This window comes from Rhinolophus ferrumequinum, chromosome 14, assembly GCF_004115265.2.
Source record: "Rhinolophus ferrumequinum isolate MPI-CBG mRhiFer1 chromosome 14, mRhiFer1_v1.p, whole genome shotgun sequence".
Classification (NCBI taxonomy): Eukaryota; Metazoa; Chordata; class Mammalia; order Chiroptera; family Rhinolophidae; genus Rhinolophus; species Rhinolophus ferrumequinum.
The window spans coordinates 17,038,594-17,058,749 of NC_046297.1; the positions used below are offsets into that span (position 1 = coordinate 17,038,594).

The 20,156-nt window shown below is 43.0% G+C and overlaps 2 protein-coding genes across 2 annotated transcripts in view; both read right to left on the reverse strand.

The window, feature by feature from the left end:
• Positions 1 to 10,887, reverse strand: part of NKAIN3 (sodium/potassium transporting ATPase interacting 3) — a 536,962-nt gene extending 526,075 nt beyond the window's left edge. Inside the window, exon 1 of the mRNA XM_033126827.1 lies at positions 10,411 to 10,887. Coding sequence (XP_032982718.1) covers positions 10,411 to 10,464 — 54 coding nt within the window. The 5' untranslated portion in view covers positions 10,465 to 10,887. The remainder of the gene's footprint in view (positions 1 to 10,410) is intronic.
• Positions 10,888 to 16,118: 5,231 nt separating this feature from the next.
• Positions 16,119 to 18,908, reverse strand: LOC117034113 (serine/threonine-protein kinase MARK2-like). The gene has a single exon (XM_033126826.1). It carries the CDS (start codon positions 18,531 to 18,533, stop codon positions 17,286 to 17,288), a length of 1,248 nt encoding a protein of 415 aa, XP_032982717.1. The 5' UTR covers positions 18,534 to 18,908; the 3' UTR covers positions 16,119 to 17,285.
• Positions 18,909 to 20,156: the final 1,248 nt, after the last annotated feature.

A 20,156-nucleotide genomic window follows, 5' to 3' on the forward strand; every position in this document is an offset into this window, starting at 1 on the left:
GGTGTTTTCATCTTTTTACCATTGATTACTTGACATCCCTGTGGAAGGAGCTAATTAGTACCAATAATGTAGATAGGTCTCCACAACGGGGCATTGGAGGAAGTCCTCCCTCACTCATGGGAATCAATCAACACCCAGTAAGAAGAAATGACTTTCCCTCATAGTGAGGGATTCTAGAACCCAGCCAGTCACCTGAAAGTGAAATCTATGAACCATTATCAATTCCGGACCATTTAATCACAAAGCAGTTATCAACTACAATGCTCAGGGAGATCCTAAAGCTACGATATAAAAGGAGAGAATATTGGTATTTTGAAAATAAAAATCAGACGCATGGTGGTAAATGTTTAATAACTGGCTCTGATGGGTGGGAGGAGGTCCTGACTTGTGGTGTTTGTGTATTTAAAGCTTTAGTTACCAACATGATGTCACTAGATGCGGAGTTGGAAGGAGATGCGCAATAGCACTGTGTTACATAGAATTTCTACCATACAGATACAATAAATGCAGACTAACCCCTGGAACACAGACAACAGTACAGTGAAGCAAAAATAATTAGGAAGCATTGAGTTTTGAATATTTATTACCTTTGCTTTTAATATAATTTAAAATTTATATAATTAATTTTTAATAAAGGCTGTGTTTAACAACTGAATTGCAGAATTTCTGGAAATGTGACAGGAGACTTTCCCCAGATGGTACCAGCCGGCTCCAGCACATCACTGCCTCCATCTGCTACTCGTTATCTAGATAAAAGGCAAAAGTATACGAGATAGGATAGAATTTGAAGCACAAGAAATTCAATTTAAATAGAAGGAGACTTTGCTAACAATCAAAAATTCCATTCTCAGAGATATTTAAGAATCAACAGGAAGTTTATGTTTTCTTCTAGGAGTTTTATGGTTTCGGGTCTTACATTTAAGTCTTTAATCCATTTTGAGATTATTCTTGCATATGGTATAAGTAGGTGGTGTAGTTTCATTTTTTTGGACAAGTACCTTGAATGTATTTGTCCAGTTTTCCCAACATCATTTATTGAATAGACTGTCTTTACCCCACTGTATATTCTTGCCTTCTTTGTCATAGATTAATTGACCACATAGGCATGGATTCATTTCTGGGCTCTCTATTCTGTTCCATTGATCTATGTGTCTGTTTTTATGCCAGTACCATGCTGTTTTGATTACTATAGCCTTGCAGTATAGCTTGATATTGGGGCATTTATCCGAATAAATCCAAAACACTAATTTGAAAAGATATATGCACCCCTATGTCATTGCAGTTTTATTCATAATAGCCAAGACATGGAAGCAACCTAATAGCCCATCAACAGACAATTAGATAAAGAAGATATGGTACGTATATACAATGGAATATTACTCATCCATTAAAAAAAATAAAATCTTACCATTTACAACAACATGTATGGACCTCGAGGGTATTATGCTTAGTAAAATAAGTCAGACTGTGAAAGAGAAATACCTATGATCTTACTTATATTAGGAATCTAAAGAACAAAATAAATGAACAAACAAAACAGAAACAGACTCAGAGATACAGAGAACAAACTGATGGTTGCCAGATGGGAAGAGAGTTAGGGGTCTGGATAAAAAAAGTAAATGGAGTAGGAAGTAAAAATTGGTAGTTACAAAATAGTCACAGGGATAGAAAGTACAGCATATGGACTACTACGCTCATATAGTTAATAATATGATAATAACCATGTCTGGTGCCAGGTAGGTACTAGACTAATCAGGGGGATCACTTCTTAAATTACATAAATGTCTAACCACTATGCTGTATACCTGAAACTAATAGAAATTTGTATGGCAACTATAATTTAAAAATAAGTAAATAAATAAATCTACTTTAAAAATAAACAATCAACAGGAGAGTTGTCAGTATTAAAGGGTCATGAATAGCCCTGTTATGGTGCTGAAGACAGGTCTAGATAATTTCTTGAGGACCCTGCAAATCTAAGCTACGTTACCTTTCATGAACTGTAATTTGAACAGCTCCCTCATCAAGAACCTACATTTTAAATACAAACTGATAAAGAACTTCCATCAACGAGAATTGTATATTTCCCATTATCTTCATTATGACCCTGTACAGCAAGTTATCAGTACAGGATACATAACTGGAGTGTAGACCATTCCTATTTGTACCCTAATTAACTAATTTAACCAGTCAACCTCTACAGCCTGGAGCTTCCCACACGCAAGCACTTACTATACTACAGATTAATCAATACCAAAGTACAATCACGTCTCTAATTACTGGAACAGAGAGAAACTGTCAGAAATATATTTACGACTTATCATCACATCCACTGAGCTCATATCTCTTACGAGAATCCGATCGCTAAAATCCTATTCTCATACTTATTGTTAATAAAGGAACTCGGTGTCTGTATGAAACAATTCCTAATGCAAGTACCTGTGGAAGGAGTGAAGAAATTCAAACATCTAATTCTACTTAATAATTCAGCAATACAATTAATCAGGAAAACAAGTGGTTGTGTAAGCAGAAGAGACAAAAAAAACCAACCAAAAAGAAAACCAAAACCTAGGCAAAAAATGAAAGAACAAGATCATCAGCACTGCCATGATTGTGTCCTTGCTTCACTTAACAATGGACACCTAGTCCTTGCGAGCAGACCCCTTGTCAGTAACCTCAACCTCTGTTGCTCACCGGCCTCATCTCTCTTTCCAAACAGACACTTGATTCCCTTCTGAATCAAGGAACTGGTGATTCTCTTACCAGCAATCTACTAGTTCAAGGGTTTCACTTTCCCTACCTCATGACATCAAGTAGAACTCAATGCTTTCACCATATACATATATATTTTACTATGCTCATTTTAAAATCTCTGTTCTCCCATAGTCTTCCTAAACCTAAGATAAAAATGTTCCATTAAAGAGCATTTAGGGCTATGTCTCATTTTACTATCTTTGCAAAATATTTCAAATTAAAAATGTAAATCAGATAGTTCGTGCCATGTGTCACTGCTTGCACTACCATTTAACTGGCATGTTGAATACTAATCACTGATAAAGTGTTATCTTTTAGTTTAAGGTTATATTCTGTTGTGAATGCATGATAATTCACACACATTAACAGCAATTAGTGTTGATGGTGGATAAAAGCATGAATTTTTGATGCACCTAAGAAAGAAGGTCCACTGTAAATTTATCAAGTATTTGCCAAACGGTCTCCCTAAAATTGACATTCAAAACTTTGAGCCCCGTTTTCAGTACTGTTCTCATCTATCTTTACGCACTCTCTCAAGGTGAGCTCATCCAGCCAGGGCTTTAAATACCAATATTGCTCATGATTCCCAATTCTGAATATCCAGTCCCATCTTGTCCTCTGAGTTCTAAGCTCACATACCTGATAGCTACTTGGCCTTTGGTATCAGAATCTTAGAGCATCTAAAACGAACCTTTATCTCCAAATACCCCTGCTCCACCCCAACCCTCACAACACCCGATTTTCCAGCTTTCAGTAAAAAGCCCCACATTACATTCTGTTACACAGGATGTGTAAGTCAACCCCTCAGCAAATCCTAGGCTTTTTACTCCTAAATCATGTCTCAAGTTCATCCTCCCCCATCTGTTCTGTTACAGGTATCTGACTCTTGTTCAGAATAACAGAAGAGCATCCTGACTCCCATTTCCTCTCTTGTTTCCCTTTAATCGTTTCCCTACTCAGCAAGGAGGGTATTTTGAAACACATGTCAGATGATACTATGACTCTTTAAAATGCTCCATTGGATTTAAAATGGATTCCCATGGCTCTTTGAATGAAATCGGGAGCCACTACACGTGCCCAGCGCCCTCTCATTGCACACTCTCTCCCTCCGAGCCTGCACCCTAGCCACACCTGACTCCTGTCACATAGAGGACACACCATGCTCTTTCAGAACTGGAGGCTTTGCACATTTGGTTTCCTCCGCTTAGAATGGTTCCCCTCCCTTTGCATGACTGACTCCTGCCCATCTTTTCACACTCAGCTTCCAATTTCTGAGAAGTCGTCCTGTCCTGACCACACCACCCATCTCAGAAGATCGCTCCCCACTTCTCTGAGTATATTACACTTTTTATAACCTTAATGGCACTTACCAGTATTTGCAAGTAGGGAATCGTTGCTTACATACTTATTGAGAGCCTTCTGCTCAGATATAAACTCCGTAAGAGCAGGTCTGCATCTGAACAGATCACACCTGCACACCCAATCCTCAGGAACTCCATGGACATTTGTTGGATATTGTTGATTATTTCAAGTACAGGAAGCACAGAACACAGCAAAGAGAGTGCAGACTCAAGTCTGAACCCCGGTTCCATCATTTCCCAGGTGTATTCATCTCGGAACGTTATTTCAACTCTTTTTTCCTCACTTTCTGAATCTCTAAAATGAGTGCTTGTGAGAGATACATGATTTCATACATATAAAAGTACCTTGAACAAAGCCTGGCAAATAAAAAAAGTTTAGCTCTTCACTTACACATTCATTCATTCTCTAAATATTCCCTGAGTGCTTACTCCATGCAGAGTATAGTGGAAGATCCTGTGAGCAAACCAAAGTCTTAACCCTTTGTGGACTTAAAACACAGTAAAAAGCAACAGCACACAAGCAAAGAGATAAACACAAAGAAACATGTGATTCGTGTCTGATGAAAACAAAAAAAATCAAAGACCTGTATTCATTTGCTAGGAGTACCATAAGAAACTACCACAAATTGAATGGCTTAACCCACAAAAATGTATTGTCTCGTGGTTCTGGAGGCCAGATGTCTCATATCAAGATGGTGGTAGGGTTGGTTCCTTCTGTGGATGTGAGAGAGAATCTGATCCATGTCTCTCCCCTAGCTGCTGGTGGTTTCCTGGCAATGTTTGGTTTTCCTTGGCTTGTAGAAGCATCACCCTGATCTCTGCCTCATTTCACATGGTGTTCTTCCTTTGAGTATGCCTGTGTCCAAATTTTCCCTTTATATAAAGACACCAGTAGTGTCAGATTGGGGGCCCACCCTATGCCAATATGACCTCATCTTAACCAATTACATCTGCAATGACCCTTTTTCCAAAAAAGGGCAGATTCTGAGTTATTGGGGGATAGGACTTCAACATGAGAATTTTGGGGAGAAACAATTCAAACCGTAACAAAACCATAAGAATACAATATTCCCTAGGCAAATTCAATACTCTGAATGTACACTTAAATATAACAAGAGAGCTATAAATGGATCTGGATTTATAGAAAAATTGGCTAATGCATAATATTGTAATAATTTCAATACCATTCATATTATACAATGTCTCCATTATTAGCCATAATTTTAAGTTCACTAACCTTTTGTAAGTTTCATCAGAAGAACCCGAGTATTTAAATATAGAAAAAGAATGGAGATGAAATGATTAAGAATCATGTTGCACAGGAGAACAGAAAGCACTATTACAATTAAAAACATGTTAAAGCAAGAGTATCAGTATATTTACATACTAAAAGAAACGTATTTCTGTATCCAGTGCCCAATATCTATGACAGGTGAGTAGTACATTTCCTAAAACTTAGTTTAACAACATGTGGTAACAACTACACCACCAACATGCACACACCTGCCAATATTTGATCTCAGCATTACAGTGTGATCACAAGATGGTTTGAATGTGGTGGAGAGAAAGTATATCCACTTGATTTTCACTTTGAGAAAAAAAAATACTAGTTTTCTTTAATTTGAGAGGATGTTCTCTCAAATAAAAACATACAGCCCGTCAGCTCTGTATGGACTGACTTTTATGTTTTAAAACATAAAAGCTGCTTGTTTTCTATAACTCTTTTGAAGATTTCTGTTACTCTAGAATGTAAAGCGTAAGTTTTTAATTTTGTTGCACTGATTATTAGATCTAATAGGAATATGGCTGTCACCTCCCGTGAAGTGCTGCACCATGAAATAGATCACCCTGATAAAAACAATATCCAGGGACAAAATTTTGTTGAACGTGTCTGCGTCAGACCGCTTTGATGTCGAGAAGATGTCTAAAGCTCTGTAGGAACAATGTCTGTGAACCTTAGTTCAACACTTCCCTGAGGCCACTATAAGAAAATGACTCTGCAATGACATGACGAGTAATTTCAGACCTTAAAAATGGGCAATTAAGACTCATTTAAATGTGGCAACAAAAACTAATTTACTAAAAGCATATGATCAGGTGTTTCTTTTTTTATTTCTAGATTACACAAGTATAGAATATACATTATTCTAAAACCTAAACAATCCTTATAAAAAATATATTTAAAAGTTTTTGGATGACTTGATGACTCTCTTACACAGTGATGAATTGCTTTTTCAAAAAAAATTTACTTTGCATAGTTTTCTATGGGCATGCATTCGTGCTTTTCACTTTCTTTTTCAATTCATCTAGCAGAATTATACACATGAATGTAAAATCTGAGGCAAACACACACATTTGCTTAGGAGTAGAACTTTGGATAAAAAGTATTGATGGGAGATGGCCAGCAACGGAATGAAGAAAGTAGAAAGAAGACTGAGATTTCCACACCAGAGCTCATCCAAATACGCTAGCCTAAGAATGATAATTTATCTCCAATTATATTTGCCAGGGTGATGTTTCACTCTGGAGGGTGGTTTGGATGAAATGTGAATGACATAATAAAAATTTTTCATTGGTTTCTTTAACTTGAAGATTGAGCTAATGTGCCATCTTTTAATGACCTGCAGTCATTCCTAATCATTAGCGCGTAGGTTCTCTTCAGCAAAGGTGTTCTGTGAATGCCATTTCCCTCTTAACACCCACACTTATTTACTGCTTCATATCCTCCATGTTCCAACAGTTGGTGGGAGCAGAACAAAACATGGAAGGGGAAAAAAATGACAGCTGGTTTCAATGGAAAAAACACTAAATCTGGGAGCCCTACCCACTGGTACGCTGGAGCAGGTTTATACCAGCTCAGAGAGTCAGTTAAATTTGGATGATTTTGAAACCAATTGAGAAAATTATTTAAAATTATTAAAAATTAAATACTATAAACTTCAATTTAAGGGAATCATATTAAAAACAGAGGTACTAAACATTTAAAATACGCATCCCTTCCTAATTATTTCACCATTTTACTTTCTCTCTGCTTTTGTGGTTATTTAGACCTATTTTATCTGTATGAGAGAAATACTAGGCAATGGTGTCATGGTGTAATTCAAATTGGCCAAGATGGGAGTATTTACACTAAAGAAATTGGCAAATGCTAAAAATCAGTGTGTAGCATTGTTTTGTTGATTGTCTAAACTTAAAACACAATGGAGAATTTTTTTTCTAATGATGCATATTAAACCTAAAATGTGTCATGCTGTTATATTGCCAATGGCACGCAAAATAGTGAAAATAATATTCCAGTATTTGAGAGCTTAATTCAGCAAAGATTCCTGCTCAGGTATTGGAGAAGGTCATCAAGAAGACCTGATGACCCTGGAGCTGAGCCGGGGCAATCAGAGGGTCCTCACGCTCTCGTGTCCTTGGAATGTACATTGTGCCCACAGTTTTCACAGTGGGAGCCATTTCAAGGACGCAGCCTTGAGAGAACAATGTGTTGTTGAGGCCATCTGGACAGTATCTGTGACTGTGCCCCATTAAGGCCACTGTATAAACTTTTAAGATTCAGGGGGTGGAGAGTGTGCAGAAGTCTACTCGTCCTGCAGCCACCAAGCCTGGTAGGTAAATTCCCTTGCTTACTTAACTTGACACCTGCCATTCTGGAGTTGTCTGCCTCTTTCTTCAGTCTCTCCTTGCCTTCAGTGTGTGTGTTTGGGGGGTGGGGGGAGGGCGGCAGTTTCGAATTTCATCCCAGGGAAAGTTCCCAAGGTTGCAAACCATAATCATGTCATTGATAAAGTTCCAATATTGGCTTCCTTGTTTCACTTTCCTATTACTCCTCAAAGTAAATAAAAATATTAACCAGCATTTGTGTCAGAACTACAGAATCAAGAGTTCATCAAATTCAACAAAAGGTTTCGCCCAGAATTAACTGGTTATATAGAATTTACAATTAAGAGCACTAATTATTATTATTATTATTATTATTATTTGTCAAATGAAGGCTATACATTCTTTATATACATAATATATATAATGCATTATATAATAATGTAATATAAACATGTATGTTTTGTTTGAGATCCAATTAAATGTGTAGTATCACCTCACTGTCTCTATCATAGTCTCTACCATATCAAAACTATTGATCTGGAAAAGTTGTTTAATTCTATGAGTATCACCTTCGTCATTTGCCAACAAGTGAAACGGGGACCTTCCTCAGAAGATAATTTTAGGAGTAAAATAAAATAATGTTTATGCAAAAAGTCTATATGGATTGCAAATATTCATTATTATCGTAAATTCAGCAAATGTTTCAGCTCCTGATCTGAGCGCTCCTAAGGACTAGCAGGGTCTGCAAAGATGAATAATGTTTGACCCTTATTCTTAGGTTGCTTACAGTCTAGTGATGAGAGACGTGGAAATAACAAAATAATTGAAGGGGATGAAATATGTTCCAACAGAGGAAAGCAGCAAAGTGCTATGAGATTTAAGAAAAAGAAGTGATTGATTTTACCTGGAGCACTAGGGAAGACTTCACAGAGAAAGTGGAATTTTGAAATAAGCTTTCAAGAGTAAGTTGAATTTGTATCAACTGAGAAGGTGTATGTGGAAAGTAGGGGCATTCCAGGCTGAAAGATGAAACACCAAACACATTATCATCACAAATATTACAGTGCCAGCTAAGGAAATCATAATTGCATTGATAAATCCACTGTATCAAAAACCCTTGCAGTTACTTCCATATAAAAGGGAAAGAATTATGCCTTAAAGATTATACAATCTAATGTGTCTATCTACTATCTTACATATTCAAGGGATGACTTGAATTTATTCAGTTTTTCCAATTTAGAAACCATGTCCATTTCTAATAACCAAAGTGGAAATTATCCTCTGGCCTTTGTTTTTAAAGAAAGCATTCATGTTCATGTGAATATTTTTTTTCCAAAAAAAAACAAAAACGCTATAAAATACTTCCTATTTAACAGGAGTGAAGGAACTGTCCCTTAGATTGAAAGAAAAAATTTCAAATCTACAAATACATGAACTATGCATATATTTAGTAAACAATAGGGAGCACATGTAAGGTGAGGTTTTTATGAGAGAGTGGAACTCTGAGGCAAGGGAAATGTGGGACCTTTTAAAAAATATCCATGGTACTGTTCCCCAGTAAAGTCCTCTTCCCCTCCCCCAATAAAATCTTTTTCAAAAAATCCATGAGAACAAGGACTACTAAAGAAAGTACATTATTTTATCTCCTCAGTTCATGAGTGTTGCAAGGGTTGACATTACTCAGTCGAGTTCAATGAAAAGCGTTTTCCTCTTGCTAGTCAAAATATGCGAGTTAATGTTTGTGACTTTAAAAAACAAAAAGCACTTTGAAGAAAGCTTGGCAGAGCATCTAGAGTCTGTTCTTAGTGTAATAAAAGGGAGATGTCTATTAATCTCTTACACACAAAAGTCTGACACAAAAGGTCTGTGGCCTTGACCTCAAGTGACAACGGAATAGACCACAGGGCCAGTCTAGGTCCCACTAGGACATAAGTTAAGAAAAGCATTCGCTCCACACTGCAAGCCCTTTTAGTCTGGTCTTGCCCTCCCTCTGCAAACCACGGAACCAAAGGAGCCTTTCACTCAGTTCTCTCCGTAATGACAGCTGTCAGTCTGTCGCTGTCTGCACATGCAGCATTTCAACAAAATCTAGAGCGAAATTGGAAGTGCAGGGGCTGAAATACTCTGTTTAAAAACACACAGCCAGACCTCCTTCCTGGAGATCCACCACTTTTCAACCTGCTGAAAGTAAGAACCGCCTCACTCTTAACTAAGAGTTGAAGCTGATCCTGTGTCTTCAGAACCTGGACATTCCCAGCCACCTTCTAATTAAACAATATTACGGGAAATATCTCAAGAAGAAAGAGCCCGGGAGCCGCCCGTGAAACTTCAGCAGGGATGCAGAGGATGCTAAAGCCAGTTGTGCAACCCCAGGGCGGGGAAACAGCTCACTCCCAGCCCCTCCGCAGCAGCCCCAGGACCTCGTGGCGACGCCCGGCGGGAGCGCGGGGAAGCCCAGCGCGCGGGACCGAGAGGCAGAGCGCGCCCTCCCTCGGGGAGACGCGACCCGCCGGTGAGTGCCCGCAGCGGGAGGGCAGTGCGAGCGAGAGCGGCGGGGAGCTCGGGGGCCGGCGGGAGCGCCCGGCCCGCCCGGCCGGCTCGCGCCCGCAGCTGCGGATCCGCGGAGGGAGCTGGGAGGCGGGTCCTGGGGCTGGGACCGGTGAGGGTTCGGGGCGCGCGGGGCACTCACCAGCTGCAGCGCGCAGAGGCAGATGAGCGAGCAGCGCCCGTTACAGCAGCCCATGATGCCGGCGGCGTCCGAGCGGCGCGCGGCCACAGATCCGCGGCTTCCGGCGCCGCCGCCTCCTGACTCCCGAGCAGCCCCCTACCGGCGGCGCTCACCGGCCCGGCCCAGGCTCGCCAGCACCGCGGCCGCCGATCGCCGCTCTGGGGTCTGGACGCGCCGCCGCCTTTGTTAGTTTCCGGGGCGGGCAGAGGTCAGTAAGGCGCGCCGGCCCCGAGCGTCTGGAGGGGGTCCCTGCCTCCCACTGTGAGGGTCCGCTTCTTGGGGAGGGGAAGCCTGGCGGGCGAAGCGGGGCGGGGGGAGAGGGGCGGAAGGGAGGCTACAGATGGTGAGTGGGTGGAAGTGTGTGTAGGGGAGGGGTGTATATAGGAGGTGGGCGTCTGAAAAGTGGAGTGGGCTGTCTGCGTAGGGGTGTGTGTGTGTGTGTGTGTGTGTGTGTGTGTGTGTAGGGGAGGGGTGTATGTAGGAGGTGGGCGTCTGAAAAGTGGAGTGGGCTGTCTGCGTAGGGGTGTGTGTGTGTGTGTGTGTGTGTGTGTGGTGGTGGTGATGATGGTTGTGCTGGTGGTGCTGGTGGTGCTGGTGCTGGTGCTGGTGCTGGTGCTGGTGCTGTTGGTGGGAGAGGATGAATGAAAAGGAGCTCCACTGAAGAGGATCGGCCAGTCTGGTTACGAGTCTTGGAAAGAGGAAGAGAGAGAATGAGAATGAATATGAATGAGCGTGAATTAGGGTATCGGGTGGTGATGGATACCTTCGGCGGCGGGTGTAACTAGGGCGACTTGGGCTGGGCTCTCTCACTGGAGGTTGTGCTACGTGTTGCGATGGTGGTCGGAGGCGGGTGCAAAGGAGGGGACGGGGTTTTTGCTGCGTTGCCCGGGAAGTGGAGAGGGTCGGAGTTGAGATGGCTTTAGTGTCCGGGGACCAAGGGTCCAGAGGCCAGAAGCCAAAGGCGGGCGAGCGCGGCGAAGCACCAGGCGGAGCTTGAGACCGCGGGGCCGCGAGGGTGGGCGGCAGGAGAGGGGGCGGCGAATGCAGTTGGGGCAGCTCTGGGGTCTCTTGGCCGGGTCTCTCCTGCCGCAGTCCGTTGCCGGGAGGGCGCCCCTGCTGGAGCCTGGGAGGGAAAGTTGGACCGAGTTGGGTTGGCGAGAGGCGCTGCGGCGAAGAGATGCTCCGGCTCAGGGCGCAGAGATAAACCAGCATGCTGGCTTAGTTTTGTCAATGAGAAGGCTCTTTGAAATTGCCACCAGGCGTGAAAGAAAAAAAGCGAGAAAGAGGAGCATGCGTGGCCTTTTCTAGGAATGGGGAATGTTTCCCGGATCAGGATAAATATGATTTCTTCCCAGAAAGAATTCAACTGTTTGAGAAGAACTAGGAAATAAGACCTAGTTCCGGATAGTTCAAGAACAGAGCTGAGTTCTGCAAAGGACTCTTTCATCAGGGCTCAATGTCAGATTCCCTGGGCACATTTGTTGTACTTGGTGGAGCTAAGCAAGGAACTCAAGCATGCGAGAAGAGCAGGACAATGCTCCTGGCCAGTTGTCTCCTAAGAGGCTGATTCAGAACTTGGCACAGAAACCCCGTTTCTAACCCGCTGCTGCCCTCCTGGGTCCTTAGCGATAAGTTAGTAAGAAAATGCTAGAGATCTTTGCGTTTTTAAAACATTCGCTCCATATGTGAAACTGATCAAGCCATTCCTTCAGGTATTAAAGGGAGTTCAGTTTTTATTTGTTTTGCAGTTAACTGGCATTTTCTGACATATTCCTTCAAGACTTATGTTTATATCTAAAAAGTTCTAGTTCTCAGAAAATCCCTTGCACTGTATCTTTGAAATCTTAGTGGGGGGGGGGCACACGAATAACCTCAGGATTTGGCTCAATAAAAGGATCATGAACATTCATTGTTTAGGTTCCACCTCTGTCCATTATCTTGGAGAAGGGGAAAATGGATCCAGAAGCCTTCTTTTTAACCCAGCCTGTAAGATATCAGTGATCAAGGATCATGAGATCATGCTCGTTTTACACACAGTAAACATAACCATCACCACTCATGATGGATGAAAACAATAGGAAAAAATGGACCCCGACAACTAAATAATTTAGCATATAGAAAAGAACAGTGCAAAAATCTGTAGGAGGCAGCTGAAGAGAGACAGCGTGAAGTCTATTTCCAACTTCCAGAAATTAGTGCAGCCTCTTTATCTCCAGAGATGGTGATAAATTATGATCATAAACACAATGACAATCCTCCTACATTACATATGTTTACCCCAATATATTTTTTAAAAAGATTTTATTGGAGAAGGGTAACAGGACTTTATTGGGGAACAGTGTGTACTTCCAGGCCTTTTTTCCAAGTCAAGTTGTTGTCCTTTCAGTCTTAGTTGTGGAGGGCGCAGCTCAGCTCCAGGTCCAGTTGCCGTTTCTAGTTGCAGGGGGCACAGCCCACCATCCCTTGCGGGACTTGAGGAGATGAACAGGTAACCTTGTGGTTGAGAGCCCACTGGCCCATGTGGGAATCGAACCGGCAGACTTAGGAGTTAGGAGCATGAAGCTCTAACTGCCTGAGCCACCGGGCAGGCCCAATCCCAATATATTTTTATTCATCATTTAATGTATTTATTTAGGAAGTATCAAATTTGCAGCTAACATGCCAGGCACCAGTCTAAATGCTGTGTGTATAGTCACTGTATTTCATCATCACAACAGCCTCTGAGCTGGGTGCTGTGAATATCCCCAGTGAAAAGATGTGAGAATGGGAACAGGGAGTGCATGGCTGTTGAATTGATGAAGAGGAATGCAAAGCCAGGTGATCTGACTCAAGAGCTCCTTGATTGGCAGTTGACCATGCTGCCTCTGAAATTAAGGACACAAGGAACACCTACAACACTCCACCTAACAGCTCCACTGGGAAGTATGCATAGTAATTTCCATTAGTCCCTCCTCCAAAGTTAATGCCACCATGTGTTGTGATTTCAGGGGTGGAGGAAGGTCCTCCTGTACTTTGACTTCCCCACGGCTTCCTCTCCTGATAGACCCAGATTGGAGTTTCTTCCTTGTATAATTTAAGACAGTTGAAACTACATTTCAAAGAGAGGAAGAGGAAAGAAGCAAAGATAACACAATGAGAGTAGCAAGTCTAGAAATTGTGAGGAGCTAACTTTGTCTCTGTAGTATCTTATTATTTTCTAAATTGAACTGCATCCTGAATTAAAAAAAATCTTCCTCCCTTCCTTCTCTGTTTGCTTCCTTCCTCCATTCCATCCACAAATTACTTCATTTCTTAATTGCTTATTGTCATGCAGGGTGTCACGTGGGGTCTCAGCTCCTGCTCCCCACATAAGAACGCAGCATATGGTGAGGCCAAAAAGGAGCACCCCCGGAGCCATAGATGGGGGAGTCCTACCACTATATTCTGGCTGGCGGCCGGGTGAGACACACGAAGTAGGATCCACACGATCCACAATCCACCGGCTGCTTTTCTGCCTGGCAACCAGCCAACCAATCAACACAGTCACGGCAGTTATATCAGTGGCCAGTTGGCCAACCGGTTACAGCCAACAGCCAACCAGTCACAGCCAACGACCATCCAATGACAGTTGATGGTCCTTTACTCCCCGAGCCACCATCTTTCCACATGAGGCCGAGAGCCTGTTCCCACACTTATTATGTCAAGGGCTATGCTATTTGCCATGTTTGCAAAGGTAGAAGATACGCTCCCTCCCCTTCCCTCAAGGGTTTAGAGGTGGGAGAGCAGATGAGTCAATGAAGTAAAGAGCACTCTGAAAGAAGTTGGCACCAAGTGCTGTCGTTGAATTTTCTTCCTGTGAGGGCAAGGGAAGGTTTAAAAGAGGAATTACCTGTCTCTTGGGGAAAGGAGGGGAAGAGATAGTAGGAAATGACAGAGCAATAGAAAAGGTGGTGTCTAGAGAGGATTTTTCAAGAAGCTGATTGAGGGGGCAATAATTATCTAAGTAGAACAGCCAATCCAATGTTTGGTTGGTTGGTGATGCTAATTCCTAGCTGTGGAATCTCGGACGAGTCACTTTGCTTTTCCTTGTGAATCCTTGTTCTCCTATGTAAAGTGGATATGATGCTGTGACATGCCCCAGGGGACTAAGCCCAGCACCTGTTCTTTGTCCCCCATTTACATGTGTCTTGCACCCCCACCTCACGCAGGTCTCAGCCTCATGTCACGTCCCACAGAGGCCTTCACTGCCCACGCCATGTAAAATAACATTCCAGTCACTCTGTTGTATTTTCCTTCAAAACATTGCTTTTTTGCTGTATAATTTCCTGCCTGCCCACTTGATATACTCAATATTTGTTGAATGATGAAAGATAATGCGTGTACATTTTAGTATAATACTTCACATATAAGTATTAAACGTATATATACCTGCACATATACACTGATGACATTTTAGTCTGTTTTCTTTCTTTCTTCTATCTTTTTTGTTTCTCAGTTTCTTGGTAAAATTCCTTTTGAGAAACTTCACTCCTGTCTCCTTTACAGTTGAGGGAGCAACTAATTGTTTATACCAAGTGTAAGATAACTGGGTGAAAGAGAGCACACATAGAGACAGACCTGGAAGTGCAGATTTCTAGATCTCCCAGGACTTTCAAATACTGGTATTTGAAACAGCAGCTCGAAGGAATTAAAGTTCCTCCTTAATTATGTCACTTTTTTTTAAACCTTCCTTTTTGTTTGAGTGAAATAGTGTAGAGTCTGTTAAAGTATTCTTCTATGCCCCTGAGAAATTTTTACAATGTGCCACTAAATAGGTGCTTTTTCTCTGCTGCCTTCCTTAGACCTTCTTGGAATAAGCAAATTGTAATCCTCTACAACTCCTCCTACAACTGGCTTAACTTCATGACTGTCTGACAGACATTATAGTAACACTACGGCTATTCAATTGGAGCAAAGGTAAGGTTTACCCTGAGGCAGAATTTGGGAACACATGTGGAGACTTTGAAGCATGGCTGTAAAGGATCCAGTAGTTAGTGTCGCCTGATAGTCAAGTGGGCCCCTTTGAGAACCACTGCACTCACTTGCTATGCATAACAATGAATGTTCCAGCATGTTGGGCTGGGAAGAAATTGCAGTTATAATTCAATATTTCCTGACTCCCTAAGAAGAGAGATATTTTTTGCTAATATAAGCACTTTATATCATAGCATTTAAAAGTGATCCTCCAGAGGGCTATTTTTTGGGGGAGTAAGATGAAAAAGAAGTGGGAGATGGATACATGGTGTGGCAAGGTTTTTAAGGATACTGGAAAGCCTGGAGGATGTGAGAATTACAAAAAGAGAAAGAATGAGGAAATTCCTTTGGTATGTTTTGCTTCAGATAATGTTAGTGACAACTAGTTTTAAAATTTGAGACTCAGCCACAGTCTCCGCTGGTTTTCACAGCCAGAAGTCATGGGGGGTTCTCTCCCCGGCACTGGAACCCTGGGCTGGGGAGCCCGGTGTGGGACTGGGACCTCTTGCTTCTCCGGAGAGGACCTCCGCAGCAGAGATATCCCTCCTGAATTTTTTTTTAAATTAAAGTTTATTGGGGTGACAATTGTTAGTCAAGTTACATAGGGTAAAGGGGATCAAATGTATGGTGATGGAAAGAGAATTGACTCCCTCCTGAATTTTAACCACAACAGGTTCCGCAGAGTGTGTGGCATTTTGTTCCAGAGGAGATCGCTCAGCCAGTCTGAGAAACTCACCCACAGGAAGGAGGCAGCATGTGTGCTATGTGAGCAGGCAGCACCATTGTGCCATGAAGGAGAAATGGACAAAGGAGCTGAGGGTTAAAACCAAGGGTACAGAAGACCAAGAGGGCACAACGTGCAAAAGGGGGTTCAGGCCGTCCTTCACGCTCACCGGGGATTATGGGTATGCTGTTTCTGAAGGCCATGGTGATACCCATGATGTGAATCCCGTGCAGAGAATGCCATGACACTTTGCACACCTCCACTGTCCACTGGACCAAGTCCTCTCACCCAGGGCTCCTTGCACATACAGTTTGTACTTCTTTCACTGCTGCCAACTGCAGTTAATATCCAGCCTCTGGCCGATCTCCCCCACCACGTGGCCGGGCTCTCTGGACCTCAGCTTCATCCAGTTCAGCATTTCTAATGCAGGGCGCCTGGCTTGACCACCCCCCGGGGTCTGGTTGCCTTGGCATCCAAAATCTAAAGGGCCTTTACCTTACGGCATTTGCAGTGCTCTTCTTGGGTGGCAGACAGCAGAGCTTTCTTACAAAGTTCAAATACCCCTAGGTACCCCCTCACCAGCCCTCATTGATTTCCTCTGCTGCTGGACGTGCTGTGGCTGGAGGGATAGTCTCCAGGGCGACAATGGGGGGCTGGGCTAAGGATGGTGGTGCTGGACTCTGGGTTGAGCTCCGGAGTGGCGGTCTCGGAGCCTGATCTTTGCTCACAAATGGCAGTCCTGGAGCCTGGTTTGTGCTCAGGAGTGGTGGTCCTGGATCCTGGACTGGGCTCGGGAATGGTGGTCCTGGACCCAGGTATGTGCTTGGGAATGGCGGTCCTGGAGTCCAGGCTGGGCTTGGGAATGGTGGTTCTGGAGCCCAGGCTGGACTCAGGAGTGGCGGTTCTGGACCCTGTCTGTGCTCCGGAGTGGCAGTCCTGGATCCTGGGCTGGGTTTGGAAATGATGGTCCTGGAGCCAAGGTTGGTTGGGGAGGATGGTGTTCCTGGACTCAGCGGTTGACTTGTGAATGGTGGTGCTGGACTCCGGGCTGAGCTTGGAAGTGGTGGTACTGGAGCCTAGTCTATGCTCAGGAGTTGTGGTCCTGGATCCCGGGTTGGGTTCAGAAATCGCACTTGGAGCCCAGGCTGGGTTGGGGGTGGTGGTCCTGGACTTTGCAGTTGGAAGTTGTGGTGCTGGACTCTAGGATGGCTGAAAGCCTGGTGGACTCTTGAAACTTCTGCCCTGATTCATGGTCAATAGGCTGCTGCTCTGCCTGCTGGAAACCGGAACATTCTGGCTGAACCTTCTGGGCTGCGGAGAGACTAGGGCTCTGGAGCTCAGGAGGATGGAAGGGCTTTATCTTGAAGGTGTGATACTGGACTTTTGTTTTTTTTGTGTTTAGGATACAGTACTTGGCCAAGACATTATTGTATGTTTTCTTTGACAACGTGTCCTTGATATCTTCCCAGTGAAAGCCCAGATTCAGCATTTCTTTTGTTACCCAGGGATCTGTGACATCACTGGGTGGATCAATGTAAGGCTTCAGTTCTTCCTCGTGGCTCTTGTTTAGCCAAGTATGTGGCATGTCTTTCAGATGTTTTCTGTTCTGTGGGTTGAGTGTTAGTAGTTTTTTTTGGAAGTTTTCTACTTCAAGAGATAAACAAGAGGGCACCACGTATTTCCCTCTCAGTACCTTCCTTTGCAGGTCTCCCCAGTTCATTCCCTTGAAAGGGACAGTGTTCAGGAGCGTCCTGTACAGCAGTACTCCCAAGCTCCATAAGTCCGCAGCAGGACCATGATATTTTTGGCCCAGAAAGAGTTCCGGGGCTGCATACGTGGGACTGCCGCAAAAGGTGCTCAACTGACGGCCCGTGAAGGATGTGCCAAGTCCAAAGTCTTTCACTTTAGTGTTCATCTGAGTGTCTAGCAGCATGCTGTGTGCATTCGGGTGCCTGTGAGCAATGCCCTTGTCATGGCAGTATTGCACTGCTGATACCAGCTGCTGAAAGATGCTGCGGGCATTGTCCTCTGGCATGCAGCCATAGGCACAAAGGTAGTCCACCAAGTCCCCTCCAGGCACGAGTTCTAAGACTAGGAAGAGGGATTTCGTAGTGCTGATCATATGGAATAGTTGGACGAAATTATGGTGGTGCAAGTCCGCCATGCAGTGGACTTCTCGCAGGACAGGTCTGTGAACTTGGAAGGCGACCAGTTGATCCATGATTTTAACAGTCACCTTCGTCCCTGTTAATAGGTGCTGGCCCAGCACCACCTTGGAAAAGGTGCCCTTGCCAGTGGTTTGCAGGAGCTCGTAATGGCCACTGTAGGGCTCCTGGTCAACAGGGACATCTGAAAAGTCGTGGGACATGTGACCCACTAACTACGCTCACTGAGGATGCTAACTATGCTTACCGACTGTGCTAACAAACAGTAGCTATGCTAACTACACCGACTAAATATACTAACTGTACTAACAATATTACTACCTGTGCTAATAAACAATAACTATGCTAACAACACCGACTAAATATACTAACTGTACTAACAATACTAACTAAAAATACTAACTAAAAAATTTAAAGAAAAAAAATGACAAAAAATGAAAAAATGAGAAACCAAAAAATTGAGAGAATTAGAATACACAATAAAAGAATAAACAATAACTACACTAAGTATACTGACTAAATACACTAACTATATTAACAATTCTAACTAAAAAATATTAACTAAAAAATTTAAAGGAAAAAATGAGAAAATTAAAATAAAAGAATGAGGGAAAAACGAAAAATGGGAAAAGAGCAAAGAAAAATAAGAAAAAGGAAAATAATAAAAAAGAAAAAATGGGAAAACAAAAAAATTGAGAAAATTAAAATAAAAAAATGAGAAATAAACAACAAAAGAAAATGGGAAAAGAGAGCAAAGAAAAATAATAAAGAAAAAATGAGACAGAGAAAACAAGAATGAAGGAAACAAATAAAATGGGAGGGGGAAGGAGAAAACAAGCGAAAAGGTCCAAGTCCAACAGGTCACCACAAATCAGCTTCCTGGGCTATAAGGGACAAAAAGCTCAGCCTAGCCAGGGCTTTATATAGCAGTTTTGGTAATTACATCACACTGGTGCTTGATGAGCTCAGAGCCAGAAACTGACCAAATATGGCTAAGGATAAACTCCGGGGTGGGGGAGGGGGGTGTGCCCCAGTGGCTCAGGTGCTTGGAGTGCCAAGCTCCTAATGCCAAAGGTCGTCGTTCGATTCCCACATGAGCCAGTGAGCTGCGCCCTCTACAGCTAAAATTGTGAACAATGGCTCTCCCTGGAGCTGGGCTGCAGTGAACAGCCGGAGGTCGGCGTGGGCTGTCATGCCATGGGCTGCCAACCAACGACTTGCGACCGACTGCCTCAGCCGTGTGGAGCGCAAGGCTCATAATGCCAGCATGGGCTAGAGAACTGTGCCCTACAACTAGACTGAGAAACAATGGCTTAAAAACGGGGTGTGGGAGGGTGGGGGCAAAGAAAATAAAAAACTGCAGTGGTTTTGTCAGTTTTTGGTTTCAGGACCCCTTTATTCTGACAAAAAGGGGGGACCCTCAAAGAGCTTTTTGTTTTTGTGGGATATTAAAGACTGATATTTACTTTATTAGAATTTAAAGTCTGTAGGATGCTTACAAAAAAAAAAAAAATGTTTTTCCAGGGGTGGATAGTGTTGCATTTTGAAAAGCCCTTAGATATGATATGTTTCCAGTCCCTCAGCCAAGAAGTGGTTCTGTCCTTTGAGAAGCACTACTTGGGGTGTATAGCAAACTAAATTTTATGTAAAATGTTTACTTAAAAGGTATCGACAAGCAATTGCTCTTTAAAACCATCTTGTGCTTATTAATACCACATGTTAGCTGGGTTGGGCTTCGCCCCAACCTCACTGACCTTGGGCTCAGTCATGTGATGTGCTCTGACCAGTGCAATGTGCACAGAAGTGAGGGTGGGTCCATTTGAAAC